The sequence below is a fragment of the Syngnathus leptorhynchus genome, chromosome 9, assembly GCF_054491065.1.
Source record: "Syngnathus leptorhynchus isolate UIUO chromosome 9, UIUO_Slep, whole genome shotgun sequence".
Taxonomy (NCBI): domain Eukaryota; kingdom Metazoa; phylum Chordata; class Actinopteri; order Syngnathiformes; family Syngnathidae; genus Syngnathus; species Syngnathus leptorhynchus.
Window position 1 is genome coordinate 4,967,561 of NC_141203.1, and position 25,718 is coordinate 4,993,278.

General features: G+C 38.5%; 1 protein-coding gene across 1 annotated transcript in view; it reads right to left on the reverse strand.

The window, feature by feature from the left end:
• Positions 1-599: 599 nt before the first annotated feature.
• The window catches only part of nalcn (sodium leak channel, non-selective), a 45,428-nt gene continuing 20,309 nt past the window's right edge, over positions 600-25,718 (reverse strand). Inside the window, exons 16-45 of the mRNA XM_085920169.1 lie at positions 25,392-25,529; positions 24,495-24,569; positions 15,324-15,460; positions 14,531-14,672; positions 14,254-14,327; positions 13,317-13,488; positions 13,064-13,155; positions 12,811-12,933; positions 12,580-12,636; positions 10,597-10,717; positions 10,382-10,513; positions 10,145-10,312; positions 9,317-9,421; positions 9,102-9,208; positions 8,891-9,011; positions 8,697-8,795; positions 8,124-8,217; positions 7,078-7,184; positions 6,920-6,994; positions 6,713-6,832; positions 6,564-6,632; positions 6,011-6,159; positions 5,848-5,941; positions 4,734-4,866; positions 4,157-4,272; positions 3,834-3,991; positions 2,932-3,082; positions 2,710-2,859; positions 2,530-2,647; positions 600-1,774 (exon numbers count right to left, since the gene is read on the reverse strand). Coding sequence (XP_085776295.1) covers positions 1,632-1,774; positions 2,530-2,647; positions 2,710-2,859; positions 2,932-3,082; positions 3,834-3,991; positions 4,157-4,272; positions 4,734-4,866; positions 5,848-5,941; positions 6,011-6,159; positions 6,564-6,632; positions 6,713-6,832; positions 6,920-6,994; positions 7,078-7,184; positions 8,124-8,217; positions 8,697-8,795; positions 8,891-9,011; positions 9,102-9,208; positions 9,317-9,421; positions 10,145-10,312; positions 10,382-10,513; positions 10,597-10,717; positions 12,580-12,636; positions 12,811-12,933; positions 13,064-13,155; positions 13,317-13,488; positions 14,254-14,327; positions 14,531-14,672; positions 15,324-15,460; positions 24,495-24,569; positions 25,392-25,529 — 3,540 coding nt within the window. The 3' untranslated portion in view covers positions 600-1,631. The remainder of the gene's footprint in view (positions 1,775-2,529; positions 2,648-2,709; positions 2,860-2,931; positions 3,083-3,833; positions 3,992-4,156; positions 4,273-4,733; positions 4,867-5,847; positions 5,942-6,010; positions 6,160-6,563; positions 6,633-6,712; positions 6,833-6,919; positions 6,995-7,077; positions 7,185-8,123; positions 8,218-8,696; positions 8,796-8,890; positions 9,012-9,101; positions 9,209-9,316; positions 9,422-10,144; positions 10,313-10,381; positions 10,514-10,596; positions 10,718-12,579; positions 12,637-12,810; positions 12,934-13,063; positions 13,156-13,316; positions 13,489-14,253; positions 14,328-14,530; positions 14,673-15,323; positions 15,461-24,494; positions 24,570-25,391; positions 25,530-25,718) is intronic.

Here is a 25,718-nt window from a genome sequence, read left to right on the forward strand (position 1 = left end):
TTGCCAAAGCAATTGCATTGCTTGCATAGAATCCATCTACGGTTCTGTAATTGAATGAATATTTCTTCATTACCAAAGTGCACTGAAAAAGAACAGTTTGTTGAATTTATTTTACCAAGTAGTTGCACAAAATAAAAGCAACTGGGATCAAAATATATTTTGAGTAGAGCGATAGTTAATTGCAGTAAACATTCTGGTATCTGTGAATGAACAATAGCATCTTTGAACTGCCCAACTACACTTACCATCTGGTTTGTTTGTTTTGTTTCCCAATGGACACTGGCAGAGCCATTTATTTGCTCAAGTGGTCATTTGGGGTATTTGGAGTGCATTGGTCTCCATAGAAAAAACAACAAAATGACACAAAAAAGACAATTAGCAACTTACCAAAATGTGGTGAGCACTCAGTGGAATGCTGACTTCCACCAAGTGGCACTAACTGTGTCCTGTGGGTGGCCGTAATTGAGACATATACAATCCTTGGTGCATCTGATCTTGAGGGAGATTATGAATTCAAAAAGTCAGTATTTAAAAAAAGAAACTACTCTTCTTCCTTATGAATGACCTTGTAGAATGAGCCTTTAATTAGAAGATATGTTTGTAGAGAGATTTAATAATATTCACAGTCTTAAATATACTATTTTTTTCAGTGAACACTTTAAATAACATCAGTGTGTGTAAAAAACTGAGTAAAGCTCCAAATAATCTTAATAGCCGCATACAAGCAAATACATTGGGGACACTATACATCATTACCAAATCAAATTGCTAAGAACACATCAAAAGTGAAGAGAAGGTAATACCTGGCTTTGTTGTAAATCACTAAAGTAATATTCAGTCAGGCAGGGATTTTCAGCTTCACGCACTTGTTTAAACATGTTATTATTGCGATCACCAGTTTCTATAAGTGAGAATTCTCCCTTTAAAGTCAGAATTCTCACTTTAAAGTGAGTTCCCACTTTCTGACTTTAAAGTCAGAACTGACTTTATTCTCAGAATTCTGACTTTAAAGTCGGCATTCTGACTTTAAAGTGAGAATTCCCACTTTAAAGTCAGAATTCTGACTGGCTTTGTTGTGAAAACACTAAAGTAATATTCAGTCGGGTAGCGATTTTCAGCTTTACACACTTGTTTAAACACAATGTTATTATTCCGATCACCAATTTATATAAGTGAGAATTCTCATTTTAAAGTCAGGATTCTGGGAAAAAAATTCAGAATCCTGTCACCCCCACCCTTTTTTTTCTTTACTGGCTCTAATCCTCTTCTGTATCTTCCGTACAGAAGTATATAAAGTGGCCATAAGAAATTCCATATGCATATGATAAATAAAGTGAAAGCGACATGAAAAGAGTCTTGCAGCTGAATACACAAACAAGAGCAGCTTTTCCTTCATCGATCCAGCGTGTCCTCGTCGCTCACACTTGCCAGATGTGCCTACAAAGCAACATTTGCAGAGGACCGGAAATATGTTTCCCAGAGGTATCAGCTTGACGTTTGGCTAAAATAGTGTCTCTAGATTCAAAATAATACAGTTTCTTCATTGACCCAGTCAGGAGTCAACACATATACATCCAAGGTCATTAAAAGTAAAAAAATAAATAAATAAAAAAAGCACAGCGCCGATAGACCTAAATGTCGATGAGGTCGTCACCGCTCTCGTCGCTCTCCACTGTCAGCTGACGGGTCCACCACTTCTTCACCTCTGACCCCGAAGAGGCCTCGTCGTTGACAGGGTTCATCTTACAGACGATTGACTTGACGCTGGTGCGACCTGACACAAACATGCACACACACAGATGAGAAAATACATACTAGCGGGCAAAACCTGAGGTAAAATCAGATCTAATGAAGAAAAAATCCTTTTACAAAAGTAAGATTTTTTAAAAAATTCTGATTCTAACAGGATATTGACATCAGCATGAGCAAATGCTTAAAACAAAAGATCTTTGTTGTTGTTTATTGTTTTGTTTTGTTTGTGTTTGCTCATGAACAATTCATACCCAGTGCCAATATAGGGAAAATGCTAAGCTTGTAGCATTTAGCTACGACTACTTTCGAGCGTATTTGCGAGTACGTTCGAATGTAATTGCGAGGACGTTCAACATATTTGCCAGTCAAATATTTTATACTCCACGTTGACAGTCCATGCTTTTGTAATTTTTAAAATTCTTTCATATTATTACCTTTATTTCAGGCACCTTGTTCAAATGAAATATTATATAAAATATAGAAACAGAAATAAAAACAATGTTCGAAGCACACAAAGGCACAATCATAGGATAGTTGCTGAATTAATGTGTACAAGTTGTTATAATTTGAGTTGTAATTAAACTATAAACTTGGGCCAGTGTAAATGACTTATAAAATCATATTTTTCTTGAATATCAACCCTGTCTGACAGTCATCCAAAACATTTTTTCTATAGGAACAAATTTTAGTGCAGCCATGCCAAGTTAAATTGTATTCTCAATGTCTCACTAAGCGGTGGTGTTCTATGGAGACAAACGGGGACGTCTGCACACACACCTGCAGGCAGCCGCCACTGTCCCAGCTTCCTCTGCGGCTTGCCCAGGTCGGAGGAGTCCTGCCTGTATCCTCCTCTGTCCGACAACGTGGGACTGAGCAACTGCTGGAGGCCGCTCATCTGGACAAAGAGGACAGATCTTTCCTTGTACCCCTGCAGACATTGGTGTGACGTGTTTTTACCTCAGGCTGCGTGGGGTTGTCTGGGTTGTTGGCGTTGTGGTCTTCGCTCGGTACCGTGGTCTCAATGCTGGGGGGGTTGAGGAAGCGACTCAGTTCCTGCTGCTGGCTCTCTCTCAGGCTGTGGATGATGCTACAGGACTGCTGCTGCTTCTACAAACAGACAGAGGACAAAGCGTCATACATGCATGCCTGCGTGCCCACATGCCCGTGGAGGAAACTCACGGCACGAATGCGTTTGAGGCACTTCTTGAGCCACATGCGTATGGTCTGCTTGGCAACTTCCTCCTCAATGGTGTACTCCAACTGTTCCCGGGCCAACAGCTCCTCCAGCTGGAGAGACTTGCGAATGTCCACGGAGCGGTAGGACAGCATGCTGCCAACACACACAATTGTAGGGACATAGAATAAAATACACGATTCAGACGTGCTTATTGGAAATTCAAACTATTATAACCCATCATTTCAGAGAAAAAGACTATACTGTTATTTCGTTGTTGATTTTTTTTTTAAACACATGCAGTAATAATTTATTTTCCTGAGTGTGGAGCGACTTGAAAATAAAATGCTCAACAGAAATAGATAGGCTGGTTGAGATTTTATACAGATTATATCATTTTTATCTCCATTAAATATCCAAATTCTGCATATTGTTACACTGGCTTTTTCTTGTTAATCTAATACAGTACATTTAAGTAGAGTTCTGTTATATTTAATTTCTGAGTAGAATGCCGTTGCATAAACTGTAATACTTTAGAACAGTTTGTTTTCAATCATTTATTTGTAAGCATTTTTTTAAAACTTTTATCTAACAACGATAGTTGTACTTGGTACTTTTTTCTGGGTGTGCTTTGTCCAACAAGTTTGAGCCCCACTGAGTTGCAGCATTGTCTATGCATGTAATGCAAAAAATAATGAATGAATGAAGGAATAAATGTAAACTTGATTTGGCCAAATTGCCAAGATTTATTTATTTCACTGTTTTGCATTAATATAATGTGCATGTTTAATTTATTCACTCATACAAATATGATTTTTAATGATGTCCCCCGATACGTAGTGGAAAGATAAGAAACCATGTTTTTAGTGTTGTTGCACATGCGTTTATGCTGTATTGTCATGCTCACCTGAGCACATCGTGGAAGGTGACGTCTCCTCCACTGTGCAGTCGCTCCATCTCGTAGCACATGTGCTTGAAGAGCAACTTGTCTTTGTCCAGGTCCACTTCCAGCCTGCCCCTGAGCAGACGCAGCAGGAACTTCACCCTGGATGTTGGGATGACACCCTGCAAGAAAATAAACACAAAATTCCTTCAGAAAAAACTCTAAAATACTTTTACATTTTTGGAGAAGACTGCGAGCTGTTATAGCAGCAAAGCAAGGTCTGACTAACAAAAAATACATGTACTCTTCAATTTTCAGTCCCTGTGGTATGTACGGTAATTGCTCACCTCCCGCTTGTCATCTACCATGTTCCAGATGATTTGGAAGTGTCTCAGGTCGTTGTAGCTTAGCAGCTGGTCCTCCTCAGTGGAATAGAACAGGGAGAAGTTTTCCACAATGATGGCTGCATCGCGACAATAGAAATATTCCACTTAAGCATCTTTGACAAATTCATCTCCTGCACTGACAGTTTATCAAGACTTGTCATTGCTTTTTTTTTCTCTTTAATTCGTTACGATACAATTGTTCCTTTGCTAAAGTAGCAGGACACGTCAACAGCTCTTGTAGTGCAATAACTGTCAGCACCATCTGTGTCTTCCTTACGAGCCAGAGGGGGCAGAATGATAAACACAGACCATTAAATCACAGGAATACATGCTGTGTGCTTCATCTCTGTATTGCTTTATCTTGCCATGTCATCATTCTACATTGTTCCCTCCTCTGGTTTGCTGGCACTGTACAAATGTCTGATTTAAAAGAATTAAGAATATAACACATGACCTTAATAAAAGTAAATAAATAAAAATAAATAATAATATACATGAGAGGAGAGGTATGTGAGTGCAGAAGACAACATGCACTGACCAACAAGGAGGTTGAGCATGATGTAGGCTATGATGACGTAGAAGGAGCAGAAGTAGATGAGGGCTCCGGCATAATTGCCGCAGTCAGTCTCCCAATAGCGATGCATATCTGGGGTACAGAATGGAGCCTGCACCTGAGGAAAAATAAACATGGACTCATAAAAGTGTAAAGGCCTTAAAGACAACATAAACACAAAACTAGATTTATAGTAAAATAATTGTCACTTAAGCCTGCCGAAAATGATTGTTCACACAATAACATATTTAACACTTGAGCCCATTTGAACTCTGTTGCAAAACAAAACAACAGGGTTTAGAGAAGCACATCAATCTCTGATGAATTTAAAAGTGGACACTAAATTTACACTGCAGGGTATGAAGCCCGATTGGATTTTTTGTTGTTGTTGTTAAATCAGATTTTTTTTTTTTATGTAGACATCTACAATACAAAAACAATTTTTTGCAACAATTTGTGATGTGAACGCAATTCCTCTGTTAAGCGACACGCATGTGCACAAAGCACAATGTTGAGTAACTAACACTTGGCACAATGATTATGCATGTAAATATGACCCACATGTAAGTCATCTCATTGCTGTACGTATTTACAACTTCCAATGTTCTCACTCAACCCTCCTCTGCTTACATGTCAGTACCTCCCACCAAAAATAACCATCAAGAAAATGAAATTGACTAATGAGCGAGATGATTGCGTATCCATATTGAAGTCGCATCGGACACATTGATCTGCAGTATGAACGTAGCCTTACAAGTTCATTGTGCAGTATGAAAACTGATCGTATTCTATTAGGAAAATAAGATCTGACTTTCTTGATTCCTGATGTTTTGTTGGGTTTCTCGCCCGCAAATCTTTGCAGCCACCAATTTGATTTGGCACAAATTGTGATATACTGGTAACTAAACTAAAGTATTATTATTACCACTGAGAAAATATTTTTTTAATGGATCCTATTACAGTGTGCAGCTGTGCCTATTGCGATAGCCTGTAATTATTGACATAACCTCAGATAATGTAGAGTGATAGCCAATGCAGATATCGATGTCAAATGATCAACGTCGGTGCCATTGAGGTTCTTCTCTTTTTGCTTACTTACCATGCAGTCGTGCATAATTTTATTCCAATCCTCGCCAGTAACAATGCGAAAGAGAACAGTGATAGCTTGGCCCGCAGTGGAGAAGTTGGCGTGTCTGGAGGTGGTTGTGAGACAGTCAGTACAACTTGACGTACTTTGCTGTGTTATTCCAGACAAACCTTACCGGTTTATGTTCTCTCCGTACTTGACAGTGCCAAAAAGAACGACGCCAGCAAAAGCATAGCAGAGGAGCAGGAGGAACATCCCCACGATGATGAAGAAGCTCTTGTACATGCTGACGACCACAGTCAACAGTAGCATTTTCAATGTCACCTGGAGACATTCAGGCAGAACAAGAGATTACTGTAATAGATTGTTAAGAATTCTTTCTATTGGTTGCAAAATAGAGCCCAGTCCTTGATTGCAACCAGAGGGTATTGTTATCTGTAGTATAAAATTCTAACATTTAATATGATTACTGGTAACATTAATATCTAGGTGACATGCTATACTAAATCTTTAAGATTTAGTTTTCAGCCCAATTAGCAATCTGAATCAGAACTTGAAACTTGTTTTAGCATTACATTTCCTAATCCTGCATTTAGACCTTCATAAACACTAGCGATATGAATGAATGGATGAATGAGCAAATAAATAAATAGATAAATAAATACATATTTATTCGGGCAATATCTTCCAAATTAAAATAAAACAGTTTAATATGTAATAAGACTTACGTGCTTCCCACATATTGTGAAGAATCTGAAGACAATCACACATGTGCCCATCATGTAGGTATATGCATTCTAAATAGAAAATAGTTAGGCATTAGGTTTATGAAATTCATATAACCATAGCCTCATAACATAAACACAGCAATTCCAACCAGGAGAGCAAAGTGAAGCACAATCCAAATGACGCCGAGCGACGTCACGAGCAAATCGTAACGATTCCGTCGACTCTGCCAGTAACCGGCTGGAGACATGGCAATCAGCTTCATGGTTACCTAGGCAACATAAAAGGACATGACCACGAGGACATTTATCTAAACAGTAAACAACAACTTGAAGTAGATACAGTTGAGCAGGCTCACCTCCAATACGAATATAAGAGTGAAGACCACCGACATGGTGGCAAGAGGAAATGTTACATGGTCGTCTACATCCCACTAGAAAAATAATAGAAAATACAAGGGTCGTGTTAATGTATGGAGAGTGTATATTAAGCTGCTCTGTGCAATATTGGATGTACCTTTACTGAGAGCAGCACTGATTGAGCCAACACCAGCACAGCAATGCCACGTTTGAAGAAAGGGTGTTGTGTGATGTCATACATCTTGGCCCGGAAACCTCCATTCTCTGTGAAAAATATTGCATTCATTAAAAAAAAAAAACATTGAATATTTTTTTATTAATTAATGGTGATTATAGTTGGAATAATTGCCCATTTAAAGAGGCAATGGTCTCAAAACAAAATAAATTTACAGTATACATGGTCTCCTCTGGATGGCAGTCGTGGACTGCTTCATATGTTAAAACATTAGGTAGTTTCTTCCCCAACCATGCCTTATGAATCAAGTCCTTTCTTACTAGTGAATAAAATAGCCTATTTGTTGCTGTGTGTCTATGAATTTGAAAAGTAGAAAATTAATATAGAAAAATTAAACAACACAAACAAACAAACACACACACACATGAGCAATAGTGGTTTTACATTTTTAAAAATGATTATACTAATCGGGTCAATTAATAATTCACAGTGATTGTCTGACGGTGGTGTTATTATTATTGATGATATAGCCTACATGACATTTTTATGTCACCAAATTATCAGGTGCGTTGGCTGCTTCGTATGCCTGCAGGCCTAGATGAGCACAACATGGCCCCAAACACGCTAGACAAGACTTGCGCTGACACAAAACTTAAGTTACGCCTGTTTTCATGCCGAGCGCACGTGAAGTCTACCAAAATTGCCTGCATTTATACTAAGCCAAACACTGCTGTTGAGTCTCATTTGGTTGGAATGGTGAAGCATGAGTCTGAACAACATGCCCTCAGAGAATGTTAGCCTGCTTTGACACAACTCGAGCGTTCACCTCCATCTCACCCTGCCTTGAGTAAGTTTACATCCAAAAAAGCAATTATTTATGATATGCACTGCTTCGATCTCCCCACAGTGTATAATGCGGTATATATACCCCCAGAAAAGAAGTGCTACATTGTGAGTTTAATAAGATGAAACTTTCTCCAAAGCAATTTGTACTGCTGTAAGTGTACATGTTTAATAAAAATGCGTACCTGGACGAGGAGGTAGGTGGAGAGGTTGGGCTATTTTGAGACGACTTTTCAAATCCTCCCATCGTCTCTGATCCACAGTCAGTAAAGCAGTGCCCTGGAAAAAAAAAAAACTAAATCTGAATTTTGGAGCGAAACGCTATAAACAAAAGTTATTTGCCAGAAAAACAGTCATGACATTATCGTCGAAACTATTCAGGAAAAAGGAATTTTCAAGAAAAAGTAACATTATGAGTAACATTATAACATTATGAGTAGGAATTCATTCAGGCTAAAGGTCAAAGAGATCTGCTTTAAATGTTTCAGAAAAGAAGTAGTAATATTACGGAATAAAGTTAGAATTTTCATTAAAAACTTTATGATGTTCTGAGAAAAAAATTGTTTTTTTCCAAAGAAAAGGTTAGTTTTATTTTGGTTGCAATAATAATACGACACAAACAAAGGCTTTTTCTTTTACAATTGTGACTTTTTTGTTCTTGTGTTTTTATTGTTTTCTAATAATGATAATATAATATAGTATATTTTACGGTTTTGGTTCGGCTCTAATACCCCATGAAAGTGAATTAGAGCTCATACTTTGTTCTCGTTGAAGTTGGCAATGACAACACCAACAAACAGAGTGAGTCCAATCATGCACCCCAGGAAGACAAAGACGTGGATGTAGATGCCGTGGATCTGCTCACATAGAAGATAGAACAATGTCAGCATTTTCCACTATGCAAAAATAATAAAAAAAAGGTAAAAATAGAATCATAGAGTTGTATACCGACCGGTCCAACTCGGTGAATAATCACATCTCTGACTTCCACCCATCCTTTCAGTGACAGCACCTCAAACAGTGCCAACATTGCGTTTCCCACATTGTCAAAATTGAAGTTGCGAGGGTTGGCCCTGGAATGCGACAGAATTATATAAACACATTAATTTTAAATTGTACTCAAATATAGCATGAGGTGTTCTAAAAATAAAGGGCGGTCTTACCAGACTCTTGGAACCCAAAATCCTGGCTTCTTCTCTCCAGGTCTCAGTTTCAGGTTGAGGCTTTTGGAAACACTGACATTAATCCTGAATATACCGTGACAGTCATTCTGTGACAAATACAACAAACACAGTTATGCTTCTGAATGTGTCAAAATAATGTTAGCTGAATTTAGCTTCCAGCTCCTCGAAGAGGGTGGAGGGGTTTCTAGCCATACCCGTTTGAGAACATGGGGGTCGTTGCACTTAGCCAGTTTTCCAGCAAACAGTTGAACTCCAAAGCTAGCGAACACCAGCATTAGAGTGAGGAGTAGAATAGAAACCTGTGAAACAGAAAATAAGCAATCAATCAAAGTTAATACATACTACATGTCAGAATATTGACAAAAACATTTCGGATGTGGTTCGAGTCGCCTCGAACCTTGGCCAACCACACCATACAAATAAAGACTATGGCTTCAGACAAAATGAAGCAGCACCATACAAAATTAGAACAAAATGAAAAATCAATCCACAAAGTAGCTGTCAGTTTCCAAAAGGTTAGTGAAGCCTGTTTTAGTGTTCCTTTTAATGGCTATCATTATACTCGTAATGCATCCAAGATGTTTGTGCACTTAACCACATTTATGATGCACATCTACACTTTTATCTATCACTTCTATCTATTCTGAAACACACACACACATGCACGCACACACATTCTCTGGTCTGGTGTACAATCCCTAAATTTGTCTAACTTTCAGCCCATGGGAGAGTGTGTCTCCTACTAATATCTAATGTACAGCCACAACCAGGGATAATCTAAAATGGTGCATTGCAGCTATCTGTTCTTGCTTTTGGATCATTAAAAGTGAACCTGACATTAATATTGACTGTGAAGCTGTGTCACACCCTCCTTCACCTCTCCCTGTGCAGAAACACAGTTGACACGTATACTTGGCAATATCAATGTTTTGAGATAATATTTTTTAGACAACTTAACATTTCTAATCACGAATGTAGTATTATATAATAATACGGGTGGATGGTTGCTCCCTTCCACTCACCAGGAAAATCTCCTTGAAGCCTTTGAGAACCTCCCGCACAACCTTCCTCATCTGAGGCACCAGCTTAAATATCCTGAGCGGTCGCAGGCAGCGCAGCATCATCAAAAGCTGAGCACCAGACTCGGGCGGGACGTCATGTGGCAGCCAGCATAGAAAAATGAGACTCACCTAGATAGACAGGCGCTCAATAATAGTTATTCAAGCTGAAGGTAATACCATGGTGATAGTTTTCCTTACAAGGTAGATGAAGATGTCCATCACACCTCCAAAGTCCCTAATAACCGCTGTGGGTGTGAAGAACAGACCATCTGCCATAATCTTCAGATTCAGCTCAATGCTCATGAAGATGACAAATACGTATTCCCCGATCTGTAACAGAGGACTTTGTTGATTGAAGATTTGTTGTTGTTACAACACTGGATGGAGGTAAAGCGTAAATACACTTTGCTCACCTGCAAGGTGGGCACTTGCATGACTCTGGTGAAGGGTGACTCAAACATCATTGAGATGCATGAGCAGATGGTCACGATAATCATCACCCAGTCCAAATAAGTGACGAGGCCCAACAGGTCACTGCAAGTGCACACATGCAAACACACATACGTACATTTAGTCACATAACCAATGAGGAGATTTCAAACATACGTTACTACTATAACCTTTTTGCTACAAAATGTCATAACAACACTTGGGTTGGGACCTTGTAGGAGCTGCACAAACCTCTCACCACACTGACTGCAAAAACAAGTTGCCATTTAGCTGTTGATGAGTCCAAACGTAATCATCTCTTCTTACTACTGTCTGACAACAGCTAATCAATGGGATGTTGCTTATCTGGTAGGTAAGCTGTGTCAAAAAAAGCTGATGTGCAAGAAAATAACTGAAACCATTTTTGACTCAGCATGCCAATTTTTTGTTTTAATCAGCATGAATATCTAACTCAACATTTTTTTTTCCATTCACATTGTTCCCCTGTGCTATTTCCAAATGTCAGCAAAGTTCTTTGTAACATTGCTGTCCTTTTTTTTTTTTTTTTTACCTCCAATAAAGATATTTGACTACCCATGAAAATGTTGCCAGGTAAATAGTAAACTTCACTACTTGTTAAAAACTTTAATCATAAAATAAATAAATACATTAATTAATTAATTAATTAATTAATTAATAATTAAAACGAATGAAGTACATGTACAATTTCATTTAAACAAACAGTTTTAATTTCCTTTTCCAATTCGCAAAATGACTGTGGCCCATATGTGAGCTGCTGCAAATCGGATGTAAATTAGAAATGCATGATCACAGACAACCATACTGCTGTACTTTTTTCGCGGGGATTCGATTATGAGGCCATGGTGAGTACCAGTGCATTTAAAAGAGCACACACAACCTGAATATATAAATGAATCTGTTGCTGATTCAATAAAATAAAATTAATAAATGACTAAAGATATTTGTGAGATACAATAAATAATCTAAAAATGTGCAATAGGTTCAGTCTAATGAGAATATATTTACTGTTCCGTCTTCATCCTGTCCAGGTCTTGACTTAAGGGCCATACTACACCCTGAATTGGATGGTTACCAATCAATCACATGGTACATAATGGATAAACTGTTCACGCTAACATTCACACAATGAATATATAGACACATTTCTGTTTTTTTTCCCAAGAAAAGCTAATCATGTTAAATTCTTAGAAAGACTGAGGTACTGAATTCAACATTGTTTATTATTGAAGTTGTAGTTTGCTACACTGTACATCACCAAAGCATGACTAGATGATAGATTTGGCCAGATATGAGGCAAATATTAGAAACCCCTTTCAGTGAGATTGATTCTAATAGACAGCACAGGTGTAATGCTATGCTTGATGGATGTCTTGTTATGCTGATTTGGAACTGAATTTCCAAAACATTTCTCAAAGGAGTGTGTGACTTCAAGCAGAACTTAATTAAAATCATTTTGGCCACAGTGCATTCCGTTTATTCGGAGGTCTGCGCTCACCTGACAGCTCTCATTAGCAACCAAAGGATTACATTTTTTTCGGGTCAAGATGCAACCACATGGTACCAGCTCAATTTATATGATTTATTTTTTTCTGAACCACTATCTGCTCAAAAGAGGCTGTTATAGTGAAGCTTAAAAATATCATACAGCGGAACCCCCAAACGTTGAACACAACACATTCCTTGAAACTGGTTCCAACCATTGTAAAATGTCATGTCTTTGCACATTTTTTTTTTCACAAAAAATGCTACTTTACTTTTTGGAGGCATTTACTTTTGGGATGTTTGATTTTGGAGGCTCAGCCCTAAAATCATGGACCTTTGACTTAAATAGGAATATAAATACGAGTCATATTGTAGTGCACATTGTATTTGCTTTGGACTGAACACAAAAGTATTGTTAGGAAGCACTCCAAATAAGTACTTACTACAGTTGGTGGTATTTTGTGTTCTTCACCACTCCTGTGATTGGGTCCGTTTTGGATCTAAAGATAAATTCATGGCATTAAATCATGTTAGCATAAAAAACCTGATTATTTTATATTCATGTGAAGTGTCTTCGAAATTTCATGAAAAAAAACTGACACTTTATTCTGTAGATGTACATCATTAAAAACGAAAACTCAAATGAGCACTTGTTGCATCAAAAGTTATCTCACGCATTGAAGCGAGCTCGAACGATCATCCGGCAGAAGTTCCTGAAACGGTGTTCCCGGCCTACAATGAAGAGAGGCTTATCAAAGTATGGATGGTTTTCCCTAAGCTCCTCCTCCTGGACTTTTCTGTCAGACCAACCAGACAGAGGGAGAAGACAAACAGCAGAGACAAAAAATTAGCAGCACACCAAGGACCAACAGTGGCTTGTTGTATTTGATGTTTTTACAATGGTTACTAGATTTTGTGTGTGACTACCGCTTCATCTCTGCTTGTTCTTTCTTTTCCTGGATCATCTTGATCTCACTGTCTTCCCTCTGAGCGTTGCGGTAGCGGACAGTGCTTGAATGCTTGAAAAGTCAATGCATAATTATTGAAATGTTTTATTTCGTTTACTTTTATTTTATTGGTTTAATACTTGTGTGACAGTTAACGCAAAAAAAAAAATATGAATAGGATGCAACAATGGAAAACACTCAGCTAAGGGCTCTTTCCATCAGCAGGTACTCACATCCTGGCTGAGTGTCTCCAGCGATTTTCCTCGGCTTATCCTCTGACTGGTGGAGCCGTGTCGCAAAGACCTGCGCTCTTGACGTATGTGATGTTGCACGCTAAGGATGGAACGTTCTTTGGCCGGCTGCCCATCCAATGACCCGCTCAGCATCCGCTGTCTTGTGCACGCACTGCATAGTAAAATAAGCACATTAGCTCAACATTTTCATGATCTTTTCCTGCCTGTTTTAATCAGTCATGCTATTTGTCCCTGCCCTTTTTCTTCGTGTGGCACTGAGCATTTATTATTATTCTTTTAAATCAGGCTTCGGGGGAAGAAGTATTGTGACAAAAGAAAACCTGCCTTGCAACATATGACAATTAAAAACATTTTAAAAGACCAGAATGAGATTTATGATTAATTAAACTTCTCTGTGAAGTTTAGCACTTCACAACTGAGAGATACATCTGTTAGGTAACGCAGTTTGGTGTCTTGACATTTTATTTCAAATAAAAACACCAAGCTGTGAGGAAAGGAAGGCTTAATAAAGCAATAATGTTCAAAGTGATCATCACAGTGATGCACCAAAAGAATCCAGAGGGCATTCGTAGCGTTAGCTCTTCAATCAATTGAGAAATGACTTGCATTAGGAGTCCCTATGTGTGGCAAACTATTGATAGTGGTGTTTATTTGATTTTGTGTTTATGAGGACGGCGGTTAAGCAAACGTGACGCGTTAGGCCTACTAATATTGTGTCTAACTTTCAGGAGGAGGAGCGGGAGGATTCAGAGGGAAGGCCAGACAGATTGGATATGGTGCAAGTGGTGGGATGTGGCGAAAGCCAGCTCACTGTCAAACATGGACAAAACAACAGATTGATTGTTGATAGGATTAACATCGACTGTCAATTCAGTCTTATAGGTGAGGCATGCGTTCACTCGTACACGCATCTTACCGTAGTATTTTATTGATTGTTGTTTCTTTTTCCATTAGGTTCCGAGCCTGGATGCTAAATATTGACCTGCGAAGCTGAGAGAGCAAACACAGAAAGTCAATTAAGTCAGAGCAATTGATAAAGTCTTCGGACCAAAAAAATATCACAGCTCTCTATTATTGCCGCTTTTATCCCCAAGGTGTTGTTTTGAAGGTATGCAGCGAGAAAGGGAAGAAGTTATCATTCTCATACCCACACGTCAATATGGTGGAGGGAGATAACGTGCGCAATAATGCACCTTTTGGTCGATATACTTGTTGTCTTCAATGGCAGATCGTTTGGAGTGGTCGCAGGAGGACGACGAGGCCGAGGGGAGTCTTCGGAATAAACAGCTGGGGTCCTGCTGCTGCCTGTCGATGAACTGCTTCATGAAGCTCTCCCTTGATGCCCCGACGGACAGTAAAAATGACAACACTCAACATGTATGCAACTTTGTGAGTAATCATAATTGAGAGGTTTTAGTTTGTTGAGCTGTCGCCGTTTTCTGATACGAGACCAAACCCTTTTCTTCTCATGAAAAAGCACAACTAAGGGCTAAGAGGTGAAACTAGAGTTTGTAGGGTTCAAAACGTGTTTTAGCTTATAATTGAGTATTTGGATGAAATAAATAAAAAAAAAAATATATATATATATATATCATATATCTCTACATATATATATACATATATATACATACATATATATATATACATATATACACATATATACACACATATATATATATATATACATATATACACATATATATATATATATATATATATATATATATATATATATATATATATATATATATATATATATATATATATATATATATATATATATATATATATATATATATATATATATATATATATATATATATATATATATCTCCAGGTCTCCAGGTCAGGCAAGTCAGCCACGTTGAGCTGCCACAGATAACTTAAAAATAAAAGTGAACCAAGTCACTGATCCGTATATTACCGTATTTACCGTATATTACCGTATTTAGGCAGTCAACGATTACCCGAGGCTGAAAAAAATACCTGATCCTTGGTACGGTGAAGTCCGACGGAAGCTTGGAGATCTTCACCATCTGAGGTCTGTTTGGGAACTTTTCAAATATCCTGAGTCGAAGAGGGAGCTTCTCTTTGGTATCAGCATTTGCCTCACTTTGCTTGAGCTAAACGAGGTGGAAAAGCGAGGACAGTGGTGACTTAATGTATAGAGAAAGTTAAAATATCTGTTTTATTCTGACATAAAAATGACACCTCGATTGAATGTTTTAAGGGGTGTAGAGGATTTTTTGCAAATTACTTTTGTGAAATAAAAACATGAAAGAAAAATAAACCTGAAATTATTTTGTTGATGGAAAAGCATGGTTGGGATAGGTTTTGGGCTGTTTTTTTGGAACTGAAGACTAAAGAAGAAGCCAAAGAAAAATATCCCCAAAGCATGAGTATCATTTTCTGTTTTTGTGCAACCATTTGGACTTATGGTGTACACAGTTATCATAACAGCTTCACGTGATGTTATTGCTGACAGATGTACCTGTATTAAACAGAATTGAATTGGGCATAATTCCCATTTTTTTAGAGGGGGACTAGATATTAAGGTGGTGTCATTTTTTCATGTCCATTGCATGGTGAAAATGAACAGCTAAAGATAAGAGGACAGACAAAAAGGAACAAAAACAGCACATGGGTTTTGGGAAACTTGAGGATTTTGAGGCTTTCATTTTGACCGTTCTACTGATGGGGGGAAAAAAAACAAGGGAAAGTGATGTGCGGCTGTAAGTTTCTGCCTGATGATGGCAGCAACACGCTTACCTTGAACACAGTACACACATAAAGGCACACTTTTAGCTTCCGATCTGACTTACTTTGAGAACACAATGGAAGAAGCCAACAAAAGAAAGAAAACAAAGATTACTTTGGAGTGGTCGGAGGATAAAATGAAGTGGGTGAAAAGGAGGCAGCAACAGAACAATGTGCATTTGGGCAAAGGGTTGACAAAATAAAATGGCAAAAGGGAAATGAAAGCAATTATTTTCATTTAATTACATATGGGTGGGGGGGGCTGATTGAAAATCCCTGGCAGGTAGTCTCTGTGTGGGTGCCTGCAGATAACCTTTGATGCATTGCCGATTAGGACAGCCAGCGTACTGCATTTAAAGCAATGCCGAACGGCACCTTATCATTCAGAGCAGGCCACTCGCTGTATGGCAAATTAGCTGAGCTTGGTTAATGTTTTCCAGTCCGTTCGCCTGATGCCTGTGCGTGAAAGCAGTCCCTTTATACTATATCTGACTGTGGAGTGTGACAACAGTGCCGTTAAATTCTTGGCATTTCATTTGCTGTCATATTTACATATAGCTTTATCTCAATGGTCTGGAGATCGACAAAGGCAAACTGACAGAAGGAAATTTGTTGGTTACATATATGGATGACTGACTGGCTGGCTGGCTGGCTGGCTGGCTGGCTGGCTGGCTGGCTGGCTGGATGGATGGATGGATGGATGGATGGATGGATGGATGGATGGATGGATGGATGGATGGATGGATGGATGGATGGATGGATGGATAGAAGGGTGGATGGTTAAGACTGAATCAGCGGTGCCCCTGCTTGTGCAAAGTCTGCAATGAATTGCACTAACGTGACACAATTCTTAATGGACAATTAATAGAATAATTGAAGATTACACCCCTCCAAGGTTCACTTAAAGCACAAACGTTAATTCTAACTTTATGCGATTGAAAATAAAGGTGTGCTAAAGTTCTCTGTGGTGCTCCAAATCTTGGGTAGAAACACAGAAAGTGCTGATTTATCCAAAATGATGCTTGCACAATTGGCAGCGTCGTACACGAGAGCGATGCACACGTACAGGGGACAACAAGGAAGAATTAATATGGACCCTATTGTTCCCTAAGGTCCTAATCAATTGGGCTGACAAAAAGCAGCATCCCATGCAAGCCAAATTTTCTATGCAATCACCCTTTTCTTGCTACGTGTGCACACTTGGAACTTCTTTTTCTCTAGTTTTTGCTCATTGCTTCCTTAGCTTGCCTTAGTGTGCAAAAGCTTGTAACAGAGATTCAAATAGACAAGTGTGACAGGAGCCAATTATTTGTGTACTTGTGTTTATCTCCACTGTGGGCGTCCGACCGAGAGGGAAATAAAATAGGGAAATGGTGTGCTGGATTTAAATCTCACCATAGGAACACGGAAGACCATTTAAATTCTCTAAGAGGTGTTATTTTACTTTACAGCAATTAATACCTAGAGTCCATTGCTGAAAAGAAAACTGTTTGTCAGCTTTTGTCGAATAGTTTCCTTTGTTAGCTGTGTATTTATTGATGCGGAGCGAAGTTGCTCACCTAGTGTGCTACCACCATTAAGCCACCATTGATCACTATTAACAGTATGTACTAGCACACTGGACCCTGAGTGCGGTCAATATCTGATCAATAAAGCACACATAAATAAAAGGCAAAGGGGAAAATGTACTACTTCAGCATACCATGTTAAAGAATTCGAAATACTAGTTGTGTACACCATTTTTAAAATTGTTCTGCAATTACTGTTTCTCTCAGATTTTTATACTCAATGCATCACTTTTAAGTCATCAGACGAGCAGTGTTTTGAGACACTTTATATATTTTATAAATGAACTTTTTGCAGTATGTCAGAATAGCATCCCCAAGCTGCTATTTGGATGTGATGTGTGTGTAATTCTTGTGATGATGAATGGATGAGATATTGTGAAACAATGAAGACAAGACTGGTGTGTTTTGCCTTGAGCAGTCGCTCAAATGAACCCTCCACTGATTCGTCCTCCTTTCGAGCCAAAAATTTCAGGCCGGGACCATGTCGAAGTGTCCTTGAGCAAGACACTGATCCCCTCGTTGCTCCTGATGGTGTGTCATCAGTAGGTGAATGAGGAAGCGATTTGAGTACCAAAAGTAGAAAAGCGCTATACAAGTGACAGCCCATTTACCATTTAGTAGTTCTGTGCATAAATCGGCATTTACCCTGACACTTCTATCCATGATCAAGGCTAACATTAATATGTATTTCATGTCATAGAGAATAACCTATTTGCCCTCGAGACATTTGGGTTGGGTCTCCCATTCTTCTGGGCCCATTCAACTGCGGTACCTGGGGGGGAAGGCGAGCTGAGAGTGAGTGAACAGGGTCATTCTCTCATTAGTTGGCTAATGAGGTGTGCTATGGAGCTGCTGTAGAGCCACGCAGCCCATAAACCTCCAATAGCTACTTTGAAGAACCAAAACAACATTGTACTATTATCATCAATAAAAGCACACCAAGCCTGTAGCGTTTTAAGTCTGTGTCTTTACCATCAACTGCCTTGGCTCATTGTTGTTAGCATGTTTGCTGAAGAACAATGTTACCAAAGTGAATACACGCCATCTGATATTTCTATCACTGCATTATCATTGAGTAGCACTGTGGTCAATAATAAATAGTCTCTCCCCACCTTTCTTTTTTAATTTAAATTCCCCTGTGTGCCCTTATTTCAAAGCCATGGGTGATAAATACAAAATAATGCAAGAAAAAGTGGACTTGCTGACTGAACTAAAGCTAGATACTGGATATTGGGCATTGGTTACATCCGATATTTGCAACTCCAAGAAACAGACGCTTGAGACCTAATGTGAAGGCTGTTCTAGTATCAGAAAAGGCTAACCAACTGAAAGCACGAGAAATTTGGTCTTTGATTTATTGGCAATTTAGACACCCATTTTATAAAGAAAAAGGCTGATTTGCACCCGAGGGGATCTGATGTTTTTTTTTTTTTTTTTTATTATTCTGATGACGCCGCTATGCCAACGCTATACACTAGCCAACATTTCATAAAGTTGCTAACTGAGATTATGATGAACATTTAGCTACATGGACTATCAATTATGGCTCCGACAACTGATCGATTATATCATTAAAAATCCAAAACAAAAATTGTTGGCAGTGAATTTCATTATAAATCCATTGTATAGCTAGATTAATATGTCCGTGCCTCCCAGGATCACGTCACATACATAAGGTGATGGGGCAGTTTGTCTCTCTTGGTGCCGTCGCATAGTCATAAACCCTTCTTGACAGGCATGAAACATTAATTAAACATATGCTAGCAATAGACATGACATGGAAGAGCAGGAGAAGTGAAGTAGTGCTTAAATTGCGTCACAACACAAGCAATCAATAAAGAATACAATTGACCAAATTCTTAAAAATGAATGTATATCACCCAAATGGACATTTTACAAGAAAACCATTTTGTTAAGATACATGGCCATAGTACTTATAAGATATTGCCTTTTTGTAATATAAAAAATATCTCTGTAAGCTGGTGGTAATGACTGCCATAGTGGTAGAGCATCTCAGATGCCTGCGGTGGCTTCCCAATTGATAACTGAAGGTGACATTCAAGAGATAAGAGCACATTGTATCTGGAATCCTCTGAGGGGGAAACGCTCTTTTCTTCTGCACTCCACTCTCTGGCTACTTAAGCTTTCTTCTCTGTCGCTAAATCCCTGAATAAGCCTTCGCTCCATTAAGTCCCACAAATGGGGGACAGGCTTTATGTTAATTATTAAACAATCCAGTGGCAACAAAATCACCTCCATGGTACATTTGATCAGGTTTACTTCATCAGAGATGGGCACTTTCCCCTATTTTGCCGGTTTGTCCTCTGTTCTCGACCTGCACTGCCTTCCGTCATTGTCCCTCCGTCCTTATTCACAAAATACTCATCCCAGGGACGGAATGCCCATCACTGTTTATTTTGTTTGCAGAAATAGAGAAAAATCAAAGATGAGAGGTTTTAGAAAAGCCTGAATTATTTTAAGCCATTACTGCATGTTTCTGTCACAACTGTAAACAATAGTCATTCTAAACTTAATTTATTCCTTCCATTTCCCCTGCCTTATCAGTTTATCTCTAACTCCATCTCCAGACTTGATTTCTCGAAACCTGGCGGACAAATATGAAATCTAGCCTGATGGTCGCATGCTGTTGCAACCATGGTATTTTATGCAGCAAGCCTATCGGACTCAGTTGGGGTGAAGGTGGGAAGGTTTTGCTCAATAAAAACATTACCACTGCACCAGATCGCACTGGATCTTGAGAATCCGAGAAACTCCCAGGAGACTTATTTTTTCATCACTAAGGAGTTACATGACACAGCAATATAAATGTATCTATGTGGTGACCATCCATCATACCACAACTAATGCCCACAGAGTCACATTTCTTTAGCTTATCCCGTCATTTTTTTCCACAAGCATTTTATCGACGACAATGAGGAGGCTCCTCACTAGATGGCAGTGTTGCCAGATATAGTCTAAACCAGATCTTATCAGTGCAGTGCTCATAACACAAACAGCCGTAGAAAATACTATCACACAATGGTTGAGTCAATTGTGGTTCTGACAGAAGCAAGAGTTGGTCATGGGGTCTTACTCAGATGTGAGTCACCAAAACGTGTGTTTTCAGTGGTCAATGAAATGTATTAGATTGCATGAAAACAAAACAGAAAAGAAAAAGTAAAAGCTAGTTATTCAGCACGGCTCTTCATCACCCTTTCAAAATTAATGAGCTCTTAATATTGGTTTTTAACAGGGTTAAGGAATTTCAAATGACATTTTTGGCATGAAATTTCAGGCAGGTCATTCGGCTTTTCTGAGAACTCAAGCACACATTCACCTGTTTTAAAAAAGAAAATCTAATGAATCCAAGAATGATTTGATCTGTTAGTTTCATGACACTGAAACATCTAAAGTCTAACACACCTAAAACTGTGCAATTTTGACTGTGAATCCAGTCCAAAGAAAATGTCTCTAAAGTCAGACAGAACTTTGGTCTATATATACAGTTAAAGTTAGTTTAACCACATTGCAGGATAGTGAAAAATATCAACATGTATTGAGTATATTATGCGATGAGTTTTACCTAAATCTGTTTGACCAATGTCACAGAAGGACTTGTCTTCAGAATTAAACGTTCAAGAGTAATTTTTTCAAGAGTAATGAACATGATTACATTGCTGTTTTTAAATTCTAACCATCATGGATGTTTGACAAAGTACATATTTTGAATCACCTTGTCAAATATTTTCTCATTTCAAAAACAGCATTTTCTTGTATTATTTTACTTTTAGCTAAAAATTGTGTTTTACATAATTTAATCAAATAAATGCCCCATTGGCGATGTACTCTGTTGTTATGGTTCGTCACACTCTTACGTCACTATTACAGAGTTTGCCTTTGTTATTGTCGAAGCACACAATTGCGGTTAAGCATTTTTTTTCCTTCTGATTTGTATCTTTGGGAGCCTTTTTTATTTTTTACAATTTCTCCACTGCATCTCATGACTCACCGACCTAGCCTGAGGATGTGGGCGATTGCTACACATTTTCTTACAAGCACACCCACATAATAATCATCACCACTGGACCCTGAGGGGTAAGCACCTATTTCCCCCATCAATTTGGATATTTACTTGCATAGGGTAAACATCCCTTGCACCTTCCTTCCTCTAGCCCCATGGACATGTGGGCTGCGATGATTTGTTAGACACATGGTGGGCCATTAGTCTCCCCCATCACTGAAGCTCAACAAACACAAGTGACACAGATGAAGGCACAGCAACAACCTTCCAACATAATTCTTTCTAATGCCAAACACAGCGAATTACTACGGTCTTCAATATGACGGGGGAGAAAAAATAAAAGATGTGTCACGGCAGCGTATAAAAACATCCTTATAGCACACCACGCAGAACTACATTGAATTGTGCAGCATTTTATACAAGTCACACATCTTCTGTGAGGACGTTGACGAGTGTGTGGGTGTGCAGTAACGGCGCGTCGCTTCTGGTTTCCTCTGCTGTCTTTCTACCACTCCGCTGTCTTCCTTTTATTAAACCTTTGGAGCAAACCTAATTTCACACGCTAAATGCATTATCCTAATCAAAACACTGATGAGTGTGTGTATATGTGTGCGCGCGTGTGTCTGTGTTTATGTGTGTGCTTTTTTCATCTCACACAGCAATGTGGTTTAAAATGATGTTTGTTCGAGACAGCTTCCTCCCACCTCCCAAATGATAATGGATCACTCTGTGCGTACGCGTGAGAGTGATGAAGGCAGCACTCAAGCATGACTTCACGCCATTTTACCTTCAACATGTCATATTAAAAGTGGCACAGAAAGCTGATCAATCTGAGACCACCCAGGAGCCCGAAGTCCCACCGACACTTGGCGTTGTGTATTGCTCCTAAACAATTCACAGAATTAGGAATGTCATGACGGCAAGTCACTTTTGATTAGTCTCTGTGGGTTTTTTTTGTCTTTTCTGTTCTATATGCCGCTCATCTAGAAGTAATGCAGTCTTTATGCTCGCCTGATGATGAGCATAAATAGAGATCACAGGTATGATTCAACATGGACTGACTTGCCATAGGTAGAGTTCAACATAGGCTGACTTGATTAGATAGCAATAAAAGCAATGTCTGTTTAAGTGCCCTTTACAACGTGCCTATGAGGTCTTGCAGTCTGTCTGATGGTGCTTTTATGAAGTCAACCTTCACTCCATATTCAGCTCTTGAGTCATAAGGAGATTTTGCAAATACCAGCACCCAAACAGGCTTTTTGGCCCTCTGAGGTGTGCATTTTTAATAAGGCATGACTCACAAAGATAGCACTTCTACCGATGCTGCGGGAAAGTACTCACAGCATGCTGCTGACCTATAGCACTTACAAATAAAAAAAAAAAGAAAATCACAAGTTGCACCAGCCAAACTTCATATGATGTGAACATACACAAAAGTTGCCGCATATGAGAGGAAGCTTGTGCACACTGATGTTGTATATAATGAATATTATTGGAGATTAAATTTTGCTGCTGTATAACAAACAATATACAAAAATGACTTGATAATAAAATACTTGACAAAAGTTAAACCTTGATAATAAAAATAAAATTGATTATGGCTCACTGGCAGCATGCATAGTAATTGCGCAGGTATGCGTGATTGCTTCAAGCTCAACTGCACATTTGAATTTCCATTTCAATGTGCCACACTTACACACTGATAAACACATACACACACTCCTGCACTGTATGCTTCACGTCTTTCACAGGTTGGAGCATAATGCAATGGCATCCAAGTGGAGCTGACATGTTTGACTTGCTTATAAACTATTGTTCCCAACATTAGGGAGTATAATGTAGGATATGATAAATTAGGACCAGATGTACTGTAACCACCAAACATATCAGCCAATGCGGCTACTATTTTTTAATTATCTTGACCACATAAAAAAGTGCATTTGCATTTAAATCAAATTGGAACAAAATATTTTATTTGCATTAACTAAGTAATTTATTAAATTATTTGTTGATTTAGTTTCTTTATAGACACAGTTTCGAAACATGGACATTTTCATCATGGACATCATAGTTACGCATAGTGAAATACAGTAAAAAAAAAAAGACCACACAATTCTACTTAATACCCTTTGATGGCCTTAATGTTCCTAATTTTGCTATTAACTTTAAAACCTTGAAAAGGCCCTTGTAAATCAACAGCGACAAACATATACGTATTAAATCATTAGCTGCTGAGCATTTGAAGGGCTAACCAGAACAGCAAGATCAAAGCGTTAAAATTATTTATGTTAAATTAAACTCTTGCTTCTAAGCACATGATGTAAGTGATTTTCCTGCACAGTAATAAAAATCAAACATTATGCGGAGACTGAACTGAATAGTATACGATTATTATTATTACAAAACTGTACAAATAATTGTCATCATTTTGACTCAATTAACTGACTTTTTTTTTTATTACCACTCAATATCAGCTGTAATGTTGTAGTTAATCCGCTGGATGACTATAATTTACACATGAACCGAGAAAAATCTATTGAAGTCGACCTGTTGTTTCTGTGCATGTGTGTGCGTGTATGACTGTTAATTAGCTCTGCCCAGTTCCTCAATCCTCTGGGGGGCGAGGAAAGGGTGAGAGAGGCCCTGCCCACTTGTGAATACATTATTCAGTCCTGTCACTCTTCCCAAGCTGGCTCCAGTGAAGTACTTTAATAAAATATTGCATTGCAGTGATTGGTAAATGGCAGAGGAAAGGAAATTCTATAAGTCATGTTTGTGTCATGAAGTAAAATTGTGATCAAAACTCCTTACTTGTTTGAGCTTTTTTAAGTCTTCATCCAACTCAAGATTGTCCAATATCACTGCCACAAAAAGACTGAGCAGAATCTAGAAAGCCAAAGACGAAAGAGAAGATTCACACATGATTTTATTACATACTTAGAATTTGATTTTTTTCCAAAAGCGCATTGAGATTGCATAATTCAGGCCTGAGCCGATACGATCGATCAAGCCATCTTGCAAAAAAAACACTCCAGAAGGAATGTCAGAAACGCAAGAAAGCTGTCATTTTGGTTTGAAGTGGTCATTTCGGGTCATTTTCCTTGGGGTCCTTCAAAATAATTAATTTCATTTGCTGCCCGTTCCATCGTCAAAGACATCCTGTCTGTCTGGGATGAGGAGGTGTGAGTCATCAGGACACCCAATTTTGGAAGGACAAACATTAGAATGTCAGCACTTCTCACGTCCGCAACTGATTGGCTGTAAAACCCGAGGAAGCATAACGGGGTGATGAGGCGGTAACTAATTAAATGCCCTAAGATAAGAAAACAATTCATGTAGCTTGCTCACCATTTGGTTGCTTTTACTGCTTACAAATAATGTTCATTCAAATCAAATGTCACCCTTCTTTTTAAATGTCAATTTTCTCTAAGTGAAGTCTGCTTTATCAGATTTTTTTTTAATAGTTCAGAACACTCTAACACTTGAAAATGTTGGATTTCAATATTAACAGTCACTACACAAATCAGTGAATTTCTACTTTTGTGAGGCTTAAATGTTAACATTTACACAGTTTTAAAAACAACGGCTCAAACAATGGCTCAAAACGATTAATCGGCTGTTAAACGATTAGTTTGATGATCGATTAATCGAACAATTATGACACCACTCATCTACTTTAAATTACAGAAGCAGATTAAGATGCCTTACCAAGGTAGCAAAGAGATGGTAAAGGATGAAGTAAATAGCCACAACTGGAGCCCACATGTGACCTACTGCGACCAGGGTCTGGTCCATGACATCAACCCAGCCCTCTTGTGTCAAGATCTGGAACATAGACATGAAGGCCTACAGGGAAGAAAAATAATGTAGAAGGTGTGAGTGTGAAGAGGCCCAAGGGCAACACAAGGTGAAGACGAAATGCACATAATACTTCTCGCTAACTACCTTTTCCACCCTGCCATTGTGAGATTTAGAAACATAATCATCCGCTGCACGTAGAGGTCAGAGTAAGCTAACACTGATGCACGCCTGCAC